The following is a 23,896-nucleotide window of genomic DNA, read 5'->3' as shown; positions in this document are numbered from 1 at the left end:
AATTCTAGGTTCGTCTAGTAATACAAATTAAGTTCTGGGAAAAGAAAAACCATTGAATGCTATTCTCTTTCCCTGATGTTGGTCTGTCGTGATGGAGATATTTGTATAGAGGAAATTGCCGCCTGCCTGGGGATATCCTGACATACAGGAAAAGAGCAACCGAGGTCTTCACGAACATGACATTCTCAACCGTTGATCCTCTTTTCACAGTCATTTCCCACTGCGGCTAAGCTTAGACTCACAGTATGAGAAACAGTACGAAGAGACTGTTGATAAAGTTCAGTTCAAGCTGAGGATTATGAGGACGGCACAGAAAATGACTGATGCAGTGTCATTCCATTGAAGTCATATGACGTTGCCACCGCAAGGTCATCCACATTATCAAAGACGTTGGTTAGGTGTAGCAGTGTGGCGCAGCGGTAGTGCTGCAATCGACCATGCACGCATAGGAGTGACATGGGTTTGAATCCCCGTCCCAGCCACTTTCTCCCCTCCACAAACTATACATCCACAGTATATCTACATTCTGAACTGTCTAAATAAAAATAAAACATCTGGGAAAAAGTCTCTGGGCCTGTCTGAATACCCCTACCTGCATTATAAATAGTACTCTAATGTAAAAACAGAAAGATTTATAGCATGTGACATTTCTAAAAATGTGTGCTGTAAAAGCCAGGATTTCATATATCTAGTATACATTCCCTAGGATGAAGTCACTGCACACTGAAGAGAATTGTCTTTCCAGACTCACGTGTTTGACTACAGCTAATAATCAAAGTACCAAAATGAACGAATGGCGGGAAACAACCCAATTGACTATCGCCTTTGTAGCAGTCACTTCTGCCATTATGAAGTGCAGTCTAGTGAAGGAACACATATCACCTCCACATTACCCGACACCCTAGACCCACTGCAATTTGCATACTGCCCAATAGATCCACGGATGACGCAATCGCCTGCACGCTGCCCTATCCCAGCTGGACAAGAGGAATACCTACGTAAGAATGCTGTTCATTGACTACAGCTCAGCCTTCAACACCATAGTACCCTCTAAGCTCATTAAGATTGGGGCCCTGGGTCTGGGTCCTGGACTTCCTAACGGTAGGCAAAAATACCTCCACTACGCTGATCATCATCACAGGGGCTCCACGAGGGTGCTTGCTCAGACCCCTCCTGTACTCCCTGTTCACCCATGACTGCGTGGCTGTGCACATCTCCAACTTAATCATCAAGTTTGCTTACGACACAACAGTGGTTGGCCTGATTACCAACAACGACGAGACAGTCTACAGGGAGGAGGTGAAGGCCCTGGCGGAGTGGTGCCTAGAAAATAACCTCTCCATCAACATCAACAAAACGAAGGAGCTGATCGTGGACTTCAGGAGACAGCAGAGGGAGCCCGCCCACATCGACAGTGTCGCAGTGGAGAAGGTGAAAAGCTTCAAGTTCCTCGCTATACACATCACTGACAATTTGAAATGGTCCACCCACAGAGACAGACAGTTCTTCAGGAGGCTGGAGAAATTTGGCTTGGCCCCTAAGACCCTCACAAACTTTTACAGATGCACCATTGAGAGCATCCAGTTGGGCTGTATCACCGCCTGGTACGGCAACTGCACCGCCCACAACTGCAGGGCTTTCCGGAAGGGTGCTACAGTCTGCCCAGCGCATCACCGGGAGCACACTGCCTGCCCTCCAAGACATCTACAGCACCCGGTGTCACAGGAAGGCCAAGAGCCACAGCCTGTTCACCCTGCTACCATCCAGAAGGTGAGGTCAGTACAGGTGCATCCAAGCTGGGACCGAGAGACTGAAAAACAGCTTCTATCTCAAGACTATAGGACTGTTAAATAGTCACCACTAGCCGGCCTCCGCCCAGTAACCTTCCCTGAACTTTAGTCACGGTCACCAGTACTGTCACCAACCGGCTACCACCGGTTACTCAACCCTGCACCTAGGAGGCTGATGCCCTAAGTACAGTACATAGAAATTGAACACTGGTCAATAGAATAATGTTGACATACTGTTTTACCCACTTCATATGTATATACTGTACTCTAGTCAAGGCCTATCTTACTTAACTATTGCTATACAAATACTATCTATATACTTTCCATAATGTCTATACATGTCATCATATACATATACACACACTGAACAAAAATATAAATGCAACATGCAATAATGTTACTGAGTTACAGTTCATATAAGGAAATCAGTCAACTGAAATAACTTCATTAGGCTCTAATCTATGGATTTCACATGACTGGTGAATCAGATATGCATCTATTGGTCACAGATACCGTAAAAAAAAAGTTGGGCGTGGATCTGAAATTAATCAGTATCTGGAGTGACCACCATATGCTTCATGCAGTGCGACACATCTCCTTCGCATAGTTGATCAAGCTGTTTGTGGCCTGTGGAATGTTCTCCCACTCCTCTTCAATGGCTGTGCGAAGGAGAACTAAAAGACGCTGTCGTACACATCGATCCTGAGCATCCCAAACATGCTCAATGGGTGACATGTCTGGTGAGTATGCAGGCCATGGAAGAACTGGGTCATTTTCAGCTTTCAGGAATGATGTACAGATCCTTGCGACATGGGGGAGTGCATTACCAGAGGTAATACCGGCGGATGAATGGCACGACAATGGGCCTCAGTATCTTGTCACTATATCTTTGCACATTAAAATTGCCATCGATAAAATGCAATTGTGTTCATTATCTGTAGCTTATGCTTACCCATACCATAACCCCACCACTACCATGGAGAACTCTGTTCACAACGTTGACATCAGCAAACCGCTCACCCACCCAAAGCCATACACGCTGTCTGCCATCGGTACAGTTAAAACAGGGATTCATCCGTGAAGAGCACACTTCTCCAGCGTGCCAGTGTCCATCGAAGGTGAGCATTTACCCACTGAAGTTGGTTACGACGCCAAACTGCAGTAAGGTCAAGACCTTGGTGAGGATGACGAGCACGCAGATGAGTTTCCCTGAGATGGTTTCTGACAGTTTGTGTAGAAATTCTTCATTTGTGCAAACCCACAGTTTCATCAGGTGTCTGGTCTCAGACTATCCCACAGGTAAAGAAACCTGATGTAGAGGTCCTGGGCTGGCGTGGTTACACGTGGTCTGCGGTTGTTAGGCTGGTTGGACATACTGCCAAAATCTCTAAAACGACGTTGGAGGTGGCATATGGTAGAGAAATTAACATTGAATTCTCTGTTGGAAGGTGAACCTGGAGCAGGTTTTCATCAAGAATCTGTCTGTACTTTGCTCTGTTCATCTTTGCCTCGATCCTGACTACTCTCCCTGTCCCTGCTGCTGAAAAACTCCCCCACAGCATGATGCTGCCACCAACATGCTTCACCATAGGGATGGTGCCAGGTTTCCTCCAGACTTTGATGCATGGCATTCAGGCCAAAGAGTTCAATCTTGGTTTTGTCAGACCAGAGAACCTTGTTTCTCATGGTTTAAATAGTCTTTAGGTGCCATTTGGCAAACTCCAAGCGGGCTGTCATGTGCATTTTACTCAGGAGTGGCTTCCATCTGACCACTCTACAATAAAGGCTTGATTGGTGGAGTGCTGCAGAGATGGTTGTCCTTCTGGAAGGTTCTCCCATCTCCACAGAGGAACTCTAGAGCACTGTCAGAGTAACCATCGGGTTCTTGGTCACCTCCCTGACCGAGGCCCTTCTCCCTTGATTGCTAAGTTTGGCCAGGCGGCCTGCTCTAGGAAGAGTCTTGGTGGTTCCAAACTTCTTCCATTTAAGAATTATGGAGGCCACTGTGATCTTGTGGTCCTTCAACGCTGCAGACTTTTTTTGGTACCCTTCCCCAGATCTGTGCCTTGACACGATCCTGTCTTGGAGTTCTACCGACAATTCCTTGGTTTCTTGCTCTGACATGCACTGTCAACTGTGGGACCTTATATAGACAGGCCTTTCCAAATCATGTCCAGTCATTTGAATCTATCACAGGGGGACTCCAATCAAGTTGTAGAAACATCTTAAGGATGATCAATGGATGCACCTGAGCTCAATTTCAAGTCTCATATCAAAGGGTCTGAATACTTATGTAAATGTGATATTTCAGTTTTTATTTTGTATAAAAATGTGCAAAAATGTATATTGTGTGCAAATTGCTGATGCATTTAAAAAATATATATATTTTAGAATAAGGCTGTAACGTAACCAAATGTGGAAATGGTCAAGGTGTATACCTGCCAAAGGCACTGTATATTTATACTCTGGACTCATTGATCACCCTAATATTTCTATATTTCTTAATTCCGTTCTTTTACTCTTAAATGTGTGTGTATTGTTAGATATTACTACACTATTAGAGCTAGGAACACAAGCATTTCGCTACACCCACAATAACATCTGGCTAAATATGTGTATGCGATCAATAACATTTTATGTGATTTAGATTTTCGATGTCTTGTATTCTATGTGTATTTATCAACCCCCCCCCCATGTTGTGCTGCTGACACTTGAGAGCAAGCTTTTAAGTGCATTTCATACAACAAACAAACTGACCTTGCAGTTGAAGGGAAGAACATTACTGTACTCACAAACTGGGATTTGTCAAGAGGCTTAGCAGAGATGGTCTTGTAGTTGTCCATGAGCGCTGTGTCAAATTCCTGCAGACCTCCATTGGTGTGGACCACCTTGTCTTTGACAAAGATGCTGACGGCACGCAGCATAAAGGACATGAACATGTGCATGTGGATGTAGTTCCTAGTGCAGTGGAGGCGTCTGCATGGCAGGCAGACCGAGGTAAAACACTCAAGGCTCAACAATCAATATAATCAATCAATGAAATACATTTTATAAAACCCCTTTACATCAGTAGTTGACACAAAGTGCTTTACCCAGCCTAAACCCCAAAGAGCAAGCAAAGCAGTAGCAAAAGGACAGTGGCTAAGAAAAACTACCTCGAAGGAAGAAACCTAGGGAGAAACCGAGAAATTCTAGGCATCTACATTTTTGGCATTTAAACCTAGTTTATTGTGTTGAGAGGAATTTGGAAATGTACTTTTAATACATATACATTATAAAGCCAAACTGCATTGAGTAACCTGAATTGAATAAAATAACCTGAATTGAGTAAAATACACTAAATTCCACAGTTTTTAAAATCAAAATGGTTCCCCACAATCAGTTTCCTCAGACGATTTGAGTTAGGTTTACAGTGTACTGTGTTTAATTGAAACTTTATTTAACTAGTTAAGAACAAATTCTTATTTACAATGACGGACAACGCTGGGACAATTGTGCACTGCCCTATGGGACTCCCAACACAGCCGGTTGTAATACAGCCTAGATTCAAACCAGGGTGTCTGTAGTGACGCCTCTAGCACTGAAATGCAGTGCCTTAGACCGCTGAGCCACTCAGGAAATACTGAGAGAAGATGCTTGAGAGTAATACTTCCTTTTCTAATTGCATTCATGATATTTGCCAGGTTGCAATTGTAAATGAGAACTTGTTCTCAACTTGCCTACCTGGTTAAATAAAGGTGAAATAATATAAATATTGACAACTCATAATGAAAAGCGAGAAACGAGAAACTTTTGTTATTGACCAAATACTTATTTTCCACTATAATTTGCAAATAAATTCATTAAAAATCCTACAATGTGATTTTCTGGATTTTTTCTCTCCTCATTTTGTCTGTCATAGTTGAAGTGTACCTATGATAAATTACAGGCCTCATCTTTTTAAGTGGGAGAACTTGCACAATTGGTGGCTGACTAAATACTTTTTTGCCCCACTGTATGTGGTTGTGTTGACAACCAAACACAATACAGTAAATAGCCTGTTAACTTTTCGATAAGTTAACAAATTATATGTTGGATTCACATCTCCAACTAAACCCCCAAAAAAGTTAAGAATAGGATTAAGCCAGTGGCTCAGATGAAACTATCCAAGAATTAGATATCCTTTAAAATGTTGACATTTGGCTGAGTTGTCAACCAAACACAATTCAATAATCATTTTGTAATACAGCAAACAGCCTAAAGTTAAGGCTGTTACAAACTAATGTAACAGGGTTAATTCAAACTTAAAATGAGTCACACATCCATGACCAAATGTTGAGGTTAGCCTACTGTAACTATAAATGTCTTCTTATGTAATCAAAGAAAGTGTGCATGTTCAAGATCGCATGCAAAGGTCGCAGGTCTGTGCAGATCTTTACAATTTCTATAATAACCTGTGGAGAATCTTGAACAGCATTGATCACTTGCACTATGTACTTTTAATGTAATTTTAATGTTTATTTTTATTTCACCAGGTAGGCCAGTTGAGAAGAAGTTCTCATTTACAACTGCGACCTGGCCAAGATAAAGCAAAGCAGTGCGACAAAAACAACAACACAGAGTTACACAAACAAACGTAAAGTCAATAACACAATAGAAAAATCTATGTACAGTGTGTGCAAATGTAGAAGATTAGGGAGGTAAGGCAATAAATAGGCCAAAGAGGCGAAATAATTACAATTTAGCATTAACACTGGGGTGAGAGATGTGCAGATGATGATGTGCAAGTTGAGATACTGGGGTGCAAAAGAGCAAGAAGATAAATAACAATGTGGGGATGAGGTAGTTGGGTGTGCCATTTACAGATTGGCTGTGTGCAGGTACAGTAAGCTGCTCTGACAGCTGATGCTTAAAGTTAGAGAGGGAGACATGTCTCCAGCTTCAGTGACTTTTGCAATTTGTTCCATGAAGCACAGTAATAACACATTAAGTTGTTGTATAAATATAAAATATGACATTGTATTCCCAATTCAATTTTGTTGTGCTTTTAAATGGTTGAAAGTTGCCAAATATCCACCAATTCAATTTTGTTGTGCTTTTAAATGGTTGAAAGTTGCCAAATATCCACATTAAAATGGCATGCTGTACCCAGTTGGTCTTCAGGTAATGCATTTTTTTTCATCTTTGAGATGGCATTTCCCAGAGAATTTGGAGACGAGTCTAGATGATTGGGCAGGATATTTATCTTTACTTGTTTGCTGTTTTTGGAAAATGGTGATGAACAGATGAGGCCTACTGCTGTATGACCTCAGTGGCATTTACACAGGTGGATAGAGCACCAAAAACGTGTCATTGAAGGGAACACTGATACTAGGGAACATGTCTGTTCTGCAATGGTCTATGGCTGAAACTAAATGACTGGTATAAGAATAAAAAATAAAAACTATTTGTAAACTTCTGGAGAAAGGACCAATTGTTGGGACACAAGGCAGTCTTACCTGAAGTAGCCTATGATGACAATGGCCCCTAGAAGAGAGATGAAGGACAGTGCATATCCAATGGTGTACATGACGTACAGCCGGTCAAAGAAGTCCTGCTAGAGACAAATTGATATCTTACAGGCCTGCTCAAAACAAAAGCAAATCCAATTTTATTTTTCACATACACATGGTTAGCAGATGTTAATGCGAGTGTAGCAAAATGCTTGTGCTTCTAGTTCCGACCATGCAGTGTATCTGACAAACTACACTGTTTACACCGGCAAAACGTTAGGCGTCTAGCATAGAAGCTTAAAACCTACCGTTTTCCCAACGCCCCAGTGTAGCTACGCTGTTAGCGCGAGTCAGAGCAACTCAAGTATTGTCATCTGTCAAGTCTGCAACCACAACAATGTTAATTGGCATTTTTGGTGTGACTGAAGTGGCGATTGGGATTACCTTTTCCTCCTCTTGACCAGGTAAAAGGAATTTCAAGCAGTCGGAATAATTGGACCACGTTCGGTTCAACCCCTCCACAGAAACCCAGGAACCGTTGACGTCACACTCCCTGTATGCATGACCTGGACACACGGTCTGGTCATTTACATTGCAACATACAGGTAACCGCCAAAACAAAGGAAACAGTAACTTAAAGCGTCTTAATAGGGCGTTGGGCAAACCCGAGCCAGAACAGCTTCCAAGCAAACTTGGAATGGATTCTACAAGTGCCTGGAACTCTATTGGAGGGACGCGACACCATTCTTCAAAAATAAATTATATAATTTGGTGTTTTGTTTGTGGTGGAAAACACAAACAAAGTGGTTGAGTGGTGGACTATTTTTGACACACACGGGAAACTGTTGAGCGTAAATAACCTAGCAGCGTTGCAGTTCTTGACACAAACCGGTGCGCCTGGCACCTACTACCATACCCCGTTCAAAGGCACTTACAATTTTTGGCTTGCCCGTTCACCCTCTGAATGGCACACATACACAATCCAGGTCTCAATTGTCTCAAGGCTTAAAAATCCTTCTTTAACCGGTCTCCTGCCCTTCATCTACACTGACTGAAGTGGATTTAACAAGTTACATCAATAAGGGATCATAGCTTTCCCCTGGATTCACCTGATCATGGAAAGAGGGAGGTGTTCCTAATGCTTTGTATACTCAGTGTATATTCTTCAAGAATCAATGGGTGTCTACCATTAACGTCCAAAAATTGATATAGCAACTAAATATTCTAGCTTTAAGGTAAAGTGTAAACAAAAACTTCTTTCAACAAAAAAAAGGCTAACTTTTGCACCTAGCGCAAACGCTTAGTAAATCTGTCTCCATGAGTATAGCAAGTGTGTTGCCTATCTATACCCCAATACCTTGATGGTTGAAGTCGTAGATGTAGCTGGGGCAGGGGACCTTGGTTAACGCTCCGGTGGATCCCTGGGGCCAACAGATAAGACCATCCCAGCCAGGGGGACAAAGATCATCTGGACACGTAGTGGGAAAAGAGAATAAGGTAATGTTAGTGGTGGGCATCAATACTGATAATTTTATATGATATTGGTTTATTTGCATTTGATATCAATATATGGACGGCATATTATGACATTGGATTAACCTTCCTGTTAACTTGCACTATTATGTAAAAACCTATACTGTACATGACTGTTCCTGCATGAACAAACCCCTCTCATAGACCTTCTCACAGGCTCTCAACTTAGTGACTTAATTGCCTGCTTATGGGCCAATTCGTGGTGAATGGACTTATTTAAACTGTAGTTTTAACTTTCACATATGGTCCAATGAGCAATCAGAAAGCACTTGTCTGGACTTCAGAGCCGTGGAGGTGAAAAGAAAAGTAAAAACAATGTTTTTATAAAACCAATATATACAGTGGGGAGAACAAGTATTTGATACACTGCCGATTTTGCAGGTTTTCCTACTTACAAAGCATGTAGAGGTCTGTAATTTTTATCATAGGTACACTTCAACTGTGAGAGACGGAATCTAAAACAAAAATCCAGAAAATCACATTGTATGATTTTAAGTAATTAATTGGCACTTTATTGCATGACATAAGTATTTGATCACCTACCAACCAGTAAGAATTCCGGCTCTCAAAGACCTGTTAGTTTTTCTTTAAGAAGGCCTCCTTTTCTCCACTCATTACCTGCACCTGTTTGAACTCGTTACCTGTATAAAAGTCCCCTGTCCACACACTCAATCAAACAGACTCCAACCTCTCCACAATGACCAAGACCAGAGAGCTGTGTAAGGACATCAGGGGTAAATTGTAGACCTGCACAAGGCTGGGATGGGCTACAGGACAATAGGCAAGCAGCTTGGTGAGAAGGCAACAACTGTTGGAAGAAGTTCAAGATGACGGTCAATTTGTTTTTGTTTTTTAACCTTTACTAACTAGGCAAGTTAGTTAAGAACAAATTCTTATTTTCAATGACTGCCTAGGAACAATGGATTAAGTGCCTGTTCAGGGACAGAACGACACTAGATATTGATCCACTCAATGGCAAATACCCAGCAGCGTGCACTCAGTCCACATCAATGTCATCAATGAAACACATTCAAGAAGGATGTACATACTAAAACTCGGCTCCAAGGAGAAAAAAATATTTCTTCCACAATGTCTATTTAAACCTCCGCTTGTAACCGCTTGTAGCCGAATGAATGTAAAATACTTATTGTAATAATGAAGTCTATATCATACAACTGTTTCATGTCAACAATTATAATAATGTGCAATTTTAATTAATTTTATTAGAATACAACGCCTTTTGATTAAAATAAATATTAACAATCATGATAGGCTTGATTTAAATTAAATTTTTAAACATGGACAATGTTCAGGAATATTGTACTTTTCTCTCTTAAAATGTCCATAACCCTACTGTATTAAACCAAGTTCAAATGAACGGATTACATAAATTAGAAACAAATATAAATGTTTTATACTCATGTACACCAACATGAGTTTAATACATACAATGTATCTGGAAAAATGCCACTGTAGATTTGTCGTGGTAAATGAGAAAATACTTTATTTCAGATGTATAGAATGATTCTCAAATACTGTAGATACAGCCATCCTTAGTGTCACGCCCTGGTCTAAGTATTTTGTGTTTATCTTCATGTATTGGGTCAGGCCATGGTGTGGCATGGGTTTTTGTATGTGGTGTGTATATATTGAGTCAATCACCACCTTCCGGAGACACCTGAAACCCCACCTCTTTAAGGAATACCTAGGATAGGATAAGTAATCCTTCTCACCCCCCTTTTAAGATTTAGATGCACTATTGTAAAGTGACTGTTCCACTGGATGTCATAAGGTGAATGCACCAATTTGTAAGTCGCTCTGGATAAGAGCGTCTGCTAAATGACTTAAATGTTATGTTAAATGTAATTGGGATGATCTAGCAAAGTCTATGGCTGTCTGGAGTGGTTCTCAATCAGAGGCAGGTGTTTATCGTTGTCTCTGATTGGGAACCATATTTAGGCAGCCATTCTTTGAGTTTGTCGTGGGTGATTGTCCTTAGTGTCCTTGTTCCTGTCTATGTGTTAGTGTACACAAGTATAGGCTGTTTTCGTTACGTTTATTGTAGTGTTTGTATTTAGATTTGTGTTACGTTTGTTTATTAAAACATGGATCGCAATCTACACGCTGCATTTTGGTCCGACTCTCCTTCACACCAAGAGAACCGTTACACTTAGGTTGCTCAATTACCATCTTTGAAGATAACAGCGACCTTGTTAACACCGCGGGAGTGGTAATATGATGGCTAATAATGGTTGCAACTGAGGTGTGTGGGTGATCTTAGCTCGTATTGATGGTTTAACGAGAGAACACCTGGCAGTAATACGGTGGCCAATAATGGTTAGAATTGGACCATTGCCTTTAAAGGGACAATCTCAGAATAAAACAGAGCTATATAATTGCTATATATCATCAATTTAAAGGCCCAAATGGGTGAACAAATCACAGAATGCCCCGTCATTTAAAATTGAAAAGAGAACGCAATCTTATAGGGGACCGCAAGATCATTTAGATCTGGATTAAGTTATCTGGAAAAACCAAATACAATAGAAAAATACACCACTGATTGAGGGGAAGTGGTGTTATACAATTTTGTAAATATTTATTTATTTTACTCTAATGAAAGGCAGCATATCATTTAGCCAATAAGTTGTTTCATTGATGTCATTTTGGTAACACTATTTTATTAAGGGTCCATAACCATTTATGGCATTTATAAAAAATTGTGATTAGTAAAGTCATTTTTCAGTCCCTAATCTAAAGTGAGCACTATTTATACTTTTTAAATACCTTAAATGTTTTCAGAGACCAGTGTAATTTCCTACAAAAAGATGCATGACATTGGTAAACATTCCAGCAGTACCTGGTGTTGGATTCGAAATTTTGAACATTGAGATATTAAATAAATGATAGAGAAGAAGCATAGAATATTAGGAGTGAATGAGACTGGGTTTTATGTCTGAAGTTAATGGTTCTATGTAGAAAGCCAGATGGCGTTGGAATGTGTTGGGGTACGGGAGGAGAGCACTGAATTGATACAGGAAAGACAGATGGACATTTGTGGATTAGGTGAAGGAGGGGTTGAGGTCAGGAGGTGAGGTCAGATGCACCTGAAGTGAGTAATAAGGTTTTAATATCCTGTTACTCTTTTCCTGTAGAACCATAATATGAAATGATTGAAGAGAAGGAGTGTCTTAAGTGGGATATATATATATATATATATCTGATGTGAGAAATGTTGGGTTGTTGGGATTACAGCTGTACAGAACCTTTGGACATAATTAAACTTTTGTTAGCTTCTCTAGTGTCCATGTGTTATTTACTCTGAAAAATAAGAACCAAACACTGGTAAAAGAATAAGCACAAAAGACAGAATGTTTACATACGTTTGTAAACATTAATGGATTCGGCTATTTCAGCTGCCCGGGTCAACTGTAAGTGCTCTTATTGTGAAGTGGAAATGTCTATGAGCAACAATAGCTCAGCCACGAAGTGGTAGGCCACACAAGCTCACAGAACGGGACAGCCGAGTGCTGAAGCGTGTAGCGAGTAAAATTCCTCTGATCATCTTTATCAAATTGCAGTGGTATTCCAAGTAAATAAAGGCTTTTCAAGAAGTTCCTCCCTCCGTTCGTCAAGAGTGCCTATACGGGAAAACTAAGATGAATTTTTAGAAATGTTTTTGTTTACTAAGTGGTGGCCATCATCCCAGTTCTTTTCCCCCCTCCCTAAGACCACTTCTGTAGTTGTAGTTTTCATCCATGCTGTATCAAAAGTTGTCTCAAGAGCCCCCAATTAAACATTTGGGGGTGGATAAATATCAGAACAGAATTTTTTTGCTGAAAGCATTACTCAATTCAGTAAATCTCATGTTGAACATTGACTGACAATGTGAGAAATGCAAGGAGTTCAGTGTGTCAAAGTGTACATGCAGCAGCACCATATCCAGTCTCTTTTACCAACTCCAATCTCTGACTGAGTGAAGCCTGGGAGAATGTGGGCAGACGTGGAGCAGGCTAGAGTCTCAAAACACAACCCCTTTTCCAATACGCAGGAGGCAATAACAGGTAAAGTTATGGGATTTGGTCTCTCGAGAAAGGATGAAGTATGGTGGGTGGCTCTGCCATAAAGATCTGTCTGGATCCACCTGGAAACACGCTGGCCAATGGGGCTCTGGTAAAGCTAGGTAGACCAATCATCTGCTTAGTGGGTATCAATTACAGAAACACATACAAAAAAGTTGGTACATTTCCTATGCTGCCCAAAGAGTAAAATTATGTACGCAAGTCAGTGTTTGCCCACCTGCAGGGTTGTGTGTAGAGATGTTCTGATGACACTCTACTTTGACATCATACAGTAGGTACATCTGCTCCAGTGCTGTGATGCCGACCTCTGGATGAACCTACAGAGTAGATTGCAGCATTGATTCAAAAAGTTGCCCCTTAGATGATAATAATTTCCCCCACTAATGGTTAAGGTTAGTATTGGAGAGGGGAAGCTGATCCTATATATGTACCTAGGGGAATCTTCACCCCAGAGATCATTTGGATCTTATAGATGACAAGAGCAGAAATGGTAAAGTGGCTTTGATATTAAAAACTTTGATAAAAATCTAATGTCATAATTACAGTGACATACATACTTCATAAATTAAAAACAAGTCACATACATCACAGTAAGCAATCGCCACATACACACATGCTGATGAACTGTGCTCATACTTCTGCCTCATTTAAATGCATTCAAGGAGACAGTGGATGTTGAGTACCAGTCAACAATGTATATGCAAACACTGACTGAGTATGGAAGCAGGCATGGCTGAATAACAATACATAACCGATTACATTTCCATATGAAATAGCACCAAAGGAAGAAACATAATGTGGGGAAAAAAAATTGGATGATGGCCACCACTTTGTAAATGAAAATATTTGACATCAATAAGGGATCATAGCTTTCACCTTGATTCACCTGGTCAGTCTGTCGTGGAGAAGGTGTTCCTAATGTTTTGTGCACTCGTGTATATCATCTAGCATCATATTGCTGGTAGCCTATGTAAAATGGTCATGCAAATTCCGTATGTGTATGGTTTATTACATGAACAGTGTAGGCTCCTGTAACAAAACAGGGGTAAACCCTATGGATTAATTCCTCTACAAAAAATGCATAAACAATATCACTCGATTGGCTAGCCTACTTACCTGTGCGTAAACGTGTAGGTAAACTGCATTCCAGCATAAAATAAACTTCGCAAAGTTCATTTTGAAGATAATTGGTGGACAACGTTGCATACAAAGGTTTCGATAAACTCAAAAATCAGCTGTGTTTTTGAAGCACGCAGTAGTTCAGGTGTTGTGTCAAACTCGTGCTAGTCTGACTGTAGGTAGCCTATCCCACTCTCTGTATTTCCATCCACCGCTCTTGGAAGTCTGTTGAAAGAGGATTTCAGGGGAAAGGGCGCAGAAATAGCGTAGCATTGGTCAGAGTTTTTATGTCTTCCGTCTGAAATAAGGATGTACCACAAACTTGTTCAAAAAGTTTACTGATCACTTGTGTACCTTAAAATATATCGGCTATATGACTGGCCATTCAGGCTACTTGTGTCCTGTTGTAGTTTTTTTTTATCTTTACAGAGACAGTTTGGGCATGTTGTCTCGTCTAGGGGCCACGAACGTTAACTACCATTAAACATTAAAAATATATTTGTTAAACACGAATGAATATTCATTACGGTCAAAAAGTCGCAAGAAAATTCCAACCATAATTATCCATAGGCTAGACGGGTAAAATCGAGTTTGCTGCTGACACCTGACAACCCAAATAACTATTCATCTATACTGTAGCCTAGCCAACCTACCTATAACTGCATGTCTCGGCTGAGCGTGAGTAGTGGTGCTATCTATCTGTGGTGCTGGTATCTTGCGATGTGGGAAGAGATGTCGGCAGCGGTCTGCAGGATTCAGTGTGTGTGTGTTCGGTCATGAGTGTCTTAAAAACGAATTTACATAAAATGTAAATAAATGCATTTTGGGAAAGTCATGAGTGTCTTAAAAACTAAATGACACAAATTAAAAATTAATGTTTTTTTGAGAACAAATTGTTTGCAAACAATAATGTCCATGTAGAATCTTGGTAAGACTCAGAGTTTGTCAGATTCTGTCAAATGTTCTGTGTGAACAGGTTACAGCGTTCAGAAATCTTGAAGCTACAGTCTGTGATTGAAAGTGCATCACTTTTTTTAATTTAAAATTCATGATAAAGCCATTGATTCTTGACAAATATAACATACAAATGCCTCATGAGTTTAGATCAACGGTTTTACCCCATCAGAACCCAAATTGTAAGCTTGTTTTACATTTTGTTTTGTAAATAATGTATTAAACACGGTATAGTTTCAAAACATGGTTTTAACTATAATTTTGATCTCATGGATGGTCAGTCCTTGCATCCATATCTCTGTCGAGGTCATTCCATGTCAAAAAAAGACCCATGAGCACCCAAGACTTTACCCGACACACTAGACCTACTACAATTCGCTGATCACCCGACAGATCCACGAATGACGCAGTCGCCATTGCACTAAACACTGCCCTATCCCAGCTGGACAAAATAAATTCCTATGTACGAATGCTGTTCATTGACTACAGCTCAGTCTTCAATACCATAGTGCCCTCCGAGCTCATCACTCAGCTCAGGGCCCTGGGTCTGAACCCCTCCCTGTGCAACTGGGTCCTGGACTTCCTGATGGGCCGACCCCAAGTGTTAAAGGTAGACAACAACACCCCCGCCATGCTGATCCTCAAAACGGGGGCCCCACAAGGGTGCGTGCTCAGCCCCTTTGGTACTGCCTACTCCCCCATGACTGCCTGGCCCCGGCCGTTTCTAACTCAGTCATTAAGTTTGCTGATGACACAACAGTGGTATCCTGATTACCAACAACAATGAGAGCCTACAGGGAGGAGGTGGGGTTCCCAGCTGAGTGATGCCAGGAAAATATGTGTTTTTTACCAGTCAGTTTTTACGTTAGAGCATTTCACTTGTTTCAAGCTTTTTTGTCCTTAATTATCTTAATAACTTGTTACTAGGATTTTATTACTGGTTCTGAGTAACTTAATGCTTGAATCTAGAATTCCCAGAATTATAAAGCTGTTTGATCAACACTGACAAGTGCAAAACTGCTTTGTCGAAGTCAGAATTTCTTCTTTCAAGCATCCTATCCTTTTCATCTCTTCACATATTAAGAACAGATAATGACCAAATGGAGTTCACTGTTTTATTGTCAATCTTACACACAGCACAGCAATCATGTAGACAAAATACAGTACAGAACAAACAACAGTACAGAACAAACAACTTTTCATATCTGGGGAAAACACTATGAGTAATTTGAACTGTTGTACAATTCTATTACATCCCCAAGATGGTATTTGTGTCACGATCGTTATAATGAATTTCGGACCAACGGCGCAGCGTACGTAGAGTTCCATATGTTTAATTGAAATGAAACTCACAAAAACAATACAGAGAAGAAAACGAAAACGTGAAGTCATGGAGTGATCACAGGCCACTACACACAAACAAGATCCCACAAAACACAGTGGGGGAAATGGCTGCCTAAATATGATCGCCAATCAGAGACAACGATAAACAGCTGTCTCTGATTGGAAACCATACCAGGCCAACATAGACTTACAATAACCTAGATAATCCACCCTAGTCACACCCCGACATAAACACCATAGAGAATAAAAGGCTCTCTATGGTCAGGACGTGACAGTACCCCCCCCCCCCAAAGGTGCGGACTCCGGCCGCAAAACCTGACTCAATAGGGGAGGGTCCAGGTGGGCATCTAACGTCGGGGGCGACTCTGGTGCAAGGCGAAGTACCCACTCTGCTCGTGGATATGGAGCCGGGTAGAACGCCGTGCCAGGACTGGGTATCAGTGTAGAGGAGGGCCCCGGCCATGGAGCTGGGTTGTACACCGCACCCGGACTGGGCACCGGCTCCAAAGAAGGCTCTGGCCATGGAGCTGAGTTGACCACCGTACCTGGACTGGGCACCGGCGCAGAGGAAGGCTCCTGCCATGGAGCGGGACTGGACGCCATGCCTGGACTGGGCATCGGCGCAGAGAAGGACACCTGCCATGGAGCTGGACTGGACGCCATGCTCGGACTGGGCATCGGCGCAGAGGAAGGCTCCTGCCATGGAGCAGGACTGGACACCGTGCTCGGACTGGACCTCGGCGCAGAGGAAGGCTCCTGCCCTGGAGCTGGAGGTTCCGGACAGTGGACCGTCGCAGGAGGTTCCGGACAGTGGACCATCTCAGGAGGTTCCGGATTGTGGACCATCTCAGGAGGTTCCAGACTGGGAACCGTCGCCGGAAGCACTGGACTGGGAACCGTCGCCGGAAGCTCTGGACTGGGAACCATCGCTGGAGGCTCTGGACTAGGAAAAGTCGCCGGAAGCTCTGGACTAGGAAAACTCGCCGGAAGCTCTGGACTGGGAACCATCGCCGGAAGCCTTGTGCGTGGGGCCAGTACAGGTGGCACCGGACTGGTGACACACACCTCAGGGCGAGTGCGAGGAGCAGGCACAGGACGCACCTGACTGTGAAGACGCACTGGAGGCCTAGTGCATGGAGCCGGCACAGGACGTACTGGGCTGTGGAGGTGTACTGGAGACCTGGTGCGTATAGCCGGCATCAATGGTACCGGTTCGATGACCTAGCTCGCACGGCAAGTGCGAGGAGCTGGCACAGGACGTACTGGGCCGTGGGGGCGCGCTGGAGGTCTGGAGCGTAGAGCTGGCCCAACGTGTCCTGGACAGATGACAACCTTCGCATGGAAAGTGCGGGGGGCTGGCACAGGACGCACTGGGCTGTGGATGCGTACTGGAGACACGGTGCGTAGAACCGGCACACATTGTACCAGAACACTGACACTCTCCTCAAAGCGAGTGCGGAGAGCTGGCACAGGTGGCATCGGATGGCTAACACGCTCCTCAGGGCGACTGTCTTGCCTCTCCAGTCAAACCAACAGCTCTCTCTCATCAATCTCCTCAACTTTCGCCAACCACTCCTCGCTTAATCTATCCCAATATTCCTCCTCGGTCTCTGACTCACACCTCAGCGTCGCCGAACACCCCGTGTGCCTCCCCCCAAAACAATGTTTTTGGGCTGTCTTTTGGCCTTGCGTCTTGGCCGCGAACCCTGGCGTCGTCGCTGTCCTTCCCTCACCGCTTGCGTCTGCTTCCACGGAAGGCTTTCGTCTCCAGCCATAATTCCCTCCCAAGTCCAGGATGTCTTCTCCTCCTTTATCTCCTCCCAAGCCCAGGATACCTTCTCTTCCCGGGCACGCTGCTTGGTCCTGTTGTGGTGGGATCTTCTGTCACGATCGTTATAATGAACGTCGGACCAAAGCGCAGCGTACGTAGAGTTCCACATGTTTAATTGAAATGAAACTCACAAAAACAATAAACGCCCTGACCATCCCCAATCAGAGACAACGATAAACAGCTGTCTCTGATTGGGAACCATACCAGGCCAACATAGACTTACAATAACCTAGATAACCAACCCTAGTCACACCCCAACCTAACCACCATAGAGAATAAAAGGCTCTCTATGGTCAGGGCGTGACAATTTAACTTGTCCATAAGCTTGGCTCTTGTTGCTAATTGTGTAATAAGAGGTCAAATCAACCAGCTTTTCATCATTATTATTATTATATGCCATTTAGCAGACGCTTTTATCCAAAGCGACTTACAGTCATCCACTAATTCAGTGGCCTGTGCAAAGTGTGGGAGCTCAACTTGGTAAGCCATGACATTTCTATCAAAGCATATAGTTTAAAATGGTACATATTCCACTAGAATCGACAAAAATGTCATATTACCATTCAGTACTTTGGCAAAGATCATGGACTTCTGAGTTATGTATTTATTACAATTTATCACACGCCATTTGACTGATACAGCAATTTATCATTGAAACCTAGGATGTCCCTCAATTTTCCACGTAAATATTGTAGATCTTTAACCTCTCCCTTTCTGTCACGACTTCTGCCGAAGTCGATGCCTCTCCTTGTTCGGGCGGTGCTCGGCGGTCGACGTCACAGTTCTTCTAGCCATCATTAATCCATTTTTCATTTTACATTGGTTTGTCTTGTCTTCCTACACACCTGGTTCCATTACATGTTGTGTATTTAATCCTCTGTTTCCCCTCATGTCCTTGTCAGAGATGGTTTGTTTTGTATGTTCGTGTATTATGTATTGGTGCGCGACGGGTTTTTGTACCCACTTTTATTTATCTTGTATTTTTGATTATGGAGTTTTGTTAAGTCTATTAAACGACTCCATTTATACCAAGTTCAATTCTACTGTGCCTGACTTCCCTGCCACCTACACACACGGCATTACACTTTCATTTGAAAAAATTGGGTGCATTGAAATGTCAACATTTTGGCAGCATTCATATATTTGGGTCTGATTAATCAAAGACTTGCAAATATTTTTTTTTAAATTGAGCTTGGAAGTCCATTGTTTAAAGAAACAATGTTTAGACTCGAACCGCATACACATATGTCTTACCATTGGACCCAGTGATTTTATATATGATGGCAAATGTATCATATAATGTTGTTTAGGTGTAACATTGCGGTGTGGAAAAAGCTCCTTCCAATGCTTCAAATGTTTTTCAATGAGTAACTTCAACCTAGACACAGTCGCAATGGAAAGAACAGGTGCAAATACTATCTGTACAATCTCTATTAGCTCAATTATCAGTTGTATGTGTCACACCCTGGCCATAGAGATGCTTTTTATTCTGTATTTTGGTTAGGCCAGGGTGTGACTAGGGTGGGCGTTCTATGTTCTTTTTTCTATGTTTTTGTATTTCTTTGGTTTTGGCCGGGTATGGTTCTCAATCAGGGACGGCTGTCTGTCGTTGTCTTTGATTGAGAACCATACTTAGGTAGCTCTTGCCCACATGGGATTTGTGGGTAGTTGTTTTCTGTGTCTGTGTTTTCACCTTACAGAACGATTTCGATTTTCATTGCTTCATGTTTGTTATTTTGTATTTTTCGTGTTCTTATACAATAAATTTAACATGGACAAGTACCACACTGCATTTTGGTCCGATCTTTCATATTCCTGTTCCTCAGATGAAGAAGATCGTTACAGAACTACCCACCAAGAAAGGACCAAGCAGCATGGTAACGAGAGGCAGCGATATCTGAAGAAATGGACATGGGAGGAGATAGTGGACGGAAAGGGACCCTGGGCACAGGCTGGGGAATATCGCCGCCCCAAAGAAGAATTGGAGGCAGCGAAACCTGAGCGTCGGCGATATTATGAGGTAAAGCAGCGTAACAGGCACGAGAGGCAGCCCCAAAATATTTTTTTGGGGTGGGGGGAAGGCACATGGGGAGATTGGCGGAGTCAGGCGATTGACCTGAAACAACTCCCCGTGCTTACCGGGAGAGGCGTAGTACTGGTCAGGCACCGTGTTATTCAGTGAAGCGCACAGTGTCGCCAGTGCACACTCATAGCCCAGAGCGCTATAGGCCAGCCCCCCGCAAGTGCCATGCGAGAGTGGGCATCCAGCCAGGGCGTGTTGTGCCAACTCAGCGTGTTTGGTCTCAGGTACACCGTTTCGACCCAGGGTATCCTGCGCCGGCGCTGCGTGCTGTGTCTCCGGGGCGCTGGGAGGGTGCAGTTCGCCCTATGCCTGAGCCCTGCCCGTGCCGGACGAATGTGGGCATGGAGCCTAAGGGAGAGATGCGAGTGGTATGCACCAGATCTCCAGTGCTCCCCCACAGCCCGGTTCAACCTGTGCCTGCACTCTGGAGGGTCCGGGCTAAAGTGGTCATCCAGCCTGGAGGAGTGGTGCCAAGGCTGCGCACCAGAGCTCCAGTGCTCCCCCACAGCCTGGTCCATCCGGTGCCTCCACCACGCACCAGGCCTCCTGTAGGTCTCCCCAGCCTGGTGGGTCCTGTGGCAGCACCACGCACCAGGCTGTCTCTCCGTCTCCTCCCTCCAGGTTCTCCCTCCTGTCCGGAGCTGCCAGAGCCGCCCGTCAGCCAGGAGCTGCCAGAGCCACCTGTCAGTCAGGAGCTGCTAGAGCCGCCCGTCAGTCAGGAGCTGCCAGAGCCACCCATCTGTCAGAAGCTGCCAGAGCCGCCCGTCAGTCAGGAGCTGCCAGAGCCGCCCGTCAGTCAGGAGCTGCCAGAGCCGCCCGTCAGTCAGGAGCTGCCAGAGCCGCCCGTCAGTCAGGAGCTGCCAGAGCCGCCCGTCAGTCAGGAGCTGCCAGAGCCGCCCGTCAGTCAGGAGCTGCCAGAGCCGCACGTCAGTCAGGAGCTGCCAGAGCCGCACGTCAGTCAGGAGCTGCCAGAGCCGCACGTCAGTCAGGAGCTGCCAGAGCCACCCGTCTGTCAGGAGCTGCCAGAGCCGCCCTTCACTCCGGAGCTGCCAGAGTCGCCCTTCACTCCGGAGCTGCCAGAGTTGCCCTTCACTCCGGAGCTGCCATGGAGCTGTCACGCCCTGGCCATAGAGAGGCTTTTTATTCTCTATTTTGGTTTGGCCAGGGTGTGACTAGGGTGGGCGTTCTATGTTCATTTTTCTATGTTTTTGTATTTCTTTGGTTTTGGCCGGGTATGGTTCTCAATCAGGGACAGCTGTCTGTCGTTGTCTCTGATTGAGAACCATACTTAGGTAGCTCTTGCCCACATGGGTTTTGTGGGTAGTTGTTTTCTGTGTCTGTGTTTTCACCATACAGAACTGTTTCGATTTTCGTTGGTTCAAGTTTGTTATTTTGTATTTTTCGTGTTCTTATATATAATACATTTAACATGGACACGTACCACAATGCATTTTGGTCCGATCTTTTATATTCCTGTTCTTCAGATGAAGAAGATCGTTACAGTATGTATGCATTGACTTCCAAACTCTCCAAAACAAATGGCAATATCCTTAGCAGGACAAGCATTTTCCCAGATGATTGTTTTGGTTTAACATCACTTGACGTTAATGTACTAACGTAAATTGGGGATGGCCAATCTCTAACATCTAGAGAGGGGAATAAGGGAAACCAAGAATAGCAGAATTCAGTTCAGATCAATCTGTCCTGACTCAACAAGATGATTCAAAACACATTTGATTTCCAATGGGGCTATGCCCTCCAGAATTACATACATAATGTATTGCGGAGTTTGTTGTATAATTTCAAAGGCTGGGAACTCAACTAACTTGCTCCTTCTATTGATCCTATATGTTGTTCTCAGGCTGTTGTGAAGCAAGTCCGTCTGCGCCTTTTCTATTTCATCACACTGTCTGACATGCTTCTCCAATGTCCTTTTAGTATATGCATCCTCATTGAAGTGTGTCTGCATGTCCTCAAAAGAACATTTCCAGTGTCTGAGCTTACTGTAGGCAAAGCCCACACCCTCTCTGAACCCTGCTAGTTCGTGTAGTGTCAGGGTGTCTCCACAGAGAGAGACCATGGCACCATATATCGTTTTCTTTCCATTAAAAGTTTGCATTTTAACCCCCCAATGTAACCATGTCTTCCTTGATTCTATTCAATAGTACATCTACATCCGATTGACGGAGGTCTGCTGATCTAGCCATGGCAAGTAGCCTGATAGCAGCCAGTTTAGACCTGTATTTTGGATTTATATTTCCTAGGGTGTAGTACAGCATTAACAACTTGTTTTTTTTATGCAAAGGATCCTAGTGGGTTACAGATCTCTTCATCTGTGTAGATTTTTTATCTCTGAAAATAAGGGATGTGATTTTAGAAGAGCACCATCAACAATGTCATGAAAACAACTTTCCAAGCACATCTGGAGTCCTTTTCAACCATAGACAAAATCCTTGGGTGTGATAAAAAAGTGCTCTAGACTTTTGACTAATGGTACATAATGAAATCATTTATCTTTGATGAAAATGTCTTTTGATCCTCCACATTTCATCCTGCATATGGTTTGAGCAATCGGAATTTCCTCTGCGTCCAAACAGCTAAACTGCTTCTTAAAACTTCTTTGGGACTGGGGGACAGTATTGAGTAGCTTGGATAAAAAGGTGCCCAGAGTAAACTGCCTGCTACTCAGGCCTAAAAGATAGAATACGCATATAATTAATAGATTTGGATAGAAAACACTCTGAAGTTTCTAAAACTGTTTGAATGATGTTTGTGAGTATAACAGAACTCATATGGCAGGCAAAAACCTGAGAAGAAATCCAGCCAGGAAGTGGGAAATCTGAGGTTTGTAGTTTTTCATATACGGAATATACGGTGTCTATGGGGTCATATTCCACTTCCTAAGGCTTCCACTAGATGTCGACAGTCTTTAGAACCTTGTTTGAGGCTTCTACTATGAAAGAGGAGGGAATGAGAGCTGTTTCAACCAGATGTCTGGCAGAGTGCCATGAGCTCAGTTTCGTGCACTCCCGTGAGAGTTAGGAATTAGGACATAGGAATTCTCCGGTTGGAACATTATTGAAGATTTATGTTAAAAACATCCTGAAGATTGATTCTATGCATCGTTTGACATGTTTCTACGAACTGTAACTTTTTAACTTTTGACTTTTCGTCTGGACCTAGTGCTCGCGCCTCATGAATTTGGATTACTAGGCTAAACGCGCTAACAAAAAGGAGATATTTGGACATAAATTATGGACTTTGTCAAACAAAACAAACATTCATTGTGGAACTGGGATTCCTGGGAGTGCATTCCGATGAAGGTCATCAAAGGTAAGTGAATATTTATAATGCTATTTCTGACTTCTGTTGACTCCACAACATGGCGGGTATCTGTATTGTTTGTTTTTGTGTCTGAGCGCTGTACTCAGATTATTGTATGGTGTGCTTTTTCCGTGAATTTTTTTAAAAATCTGACACAGCAGTTGCATTAAGGAGAAGTGGATCTAAAATTCCATGCATAACACTTTTATCTTTTAGCAATGTTTATTATGAGTATTTCTGTAAATTGATGTGGCTCTCTGCAAAATCACTAGATGTTTTGGAACTACTGAACATAACACGCCAATGTAAACTGAGAGTTTTGGATATAAATATGAACTTTATCGAACAAAACATACATGTATTTT

The 23,896-nt window shown here is 43.0% G+C and overlaps 1 protein-coding gene across 6 annotated transcripts in view; it reads right to left on the bottom strand.

Annotated features, from left to right (window-relative positions):
• LOC118363679 (parathyroid hormone 2 receptor-like) overlaps positions 1 to 14,760 on the bottom strand; it is a 28,008-nt gene extending 13,248 nt beyond the window's left edge. The window contains exons 1-7 of one of the 6 annotated variants that reach the window (XM_035744792.2): positions 14,649 to 14,760; positions 13,993 to 14,220; positions 13,094 to 13,193; positions 8,619 to 8,729; positions 7,706 to 7,827; positions 7,268 to 7,365; positions 4,583 to 4,766 (exon numbers count right to left, since the gene is read on the bottom strand). In XM_035744792.2, coding sequence (XP_035600685.2) covers positions 4,583 to 4,766; positions 7,268 to 7,365; positions 7,706 to 7,827; positions 8,619 to 8,729; positions 13,094 to 13,193; positions 13,993 to 14,082 — 705 coding nt within the window. In that variant the 5' untranslated portion in view covers positions 14,083 to 14,220; positions 14,649 to 14,760. Of the gene's footprint in view, positions 1 to 4,582; positions 4,767 to 7,267; positions 7,366 to 7,705; positions 7,828 to 8,618; positions 8,730 to 13,093; positions 13,194 to 13,992; positions 14,275 to 14,349; positions 14,470 to 14,648 lie in introns of those variants that run through there. The other 5 variants (XM_035744794.2, XM_035744798.2, XM_035744796.2 and 2 more) reach the window with 5 other exon arrangements.
• Between the last annotated feature and the right edge of the window lie 9,136 nt (positions 14,761 to 23,896).

Source organism: Oncorhynchus keta, chromosome 30 (genome assembly GCF_023373465.1).
Source record: "Oncorhynchus keta strain PuntledgeMale-10-30-2019 chromosome 30, Oket_V2, whole genome shotgun sequence".
Taxonomy (NCBI): Eukaryota; Metazoa; Chordata; class Actinopteri; order Salmoniformes; family Salmonidae; genus Oncorhynchus; species Oncorhynchus keta.
The sequence above is the reverse complement of the archived record's forward strand: the minus strand, read 5'-3'. Positions and strand labels throughout refer to the sequence as shown.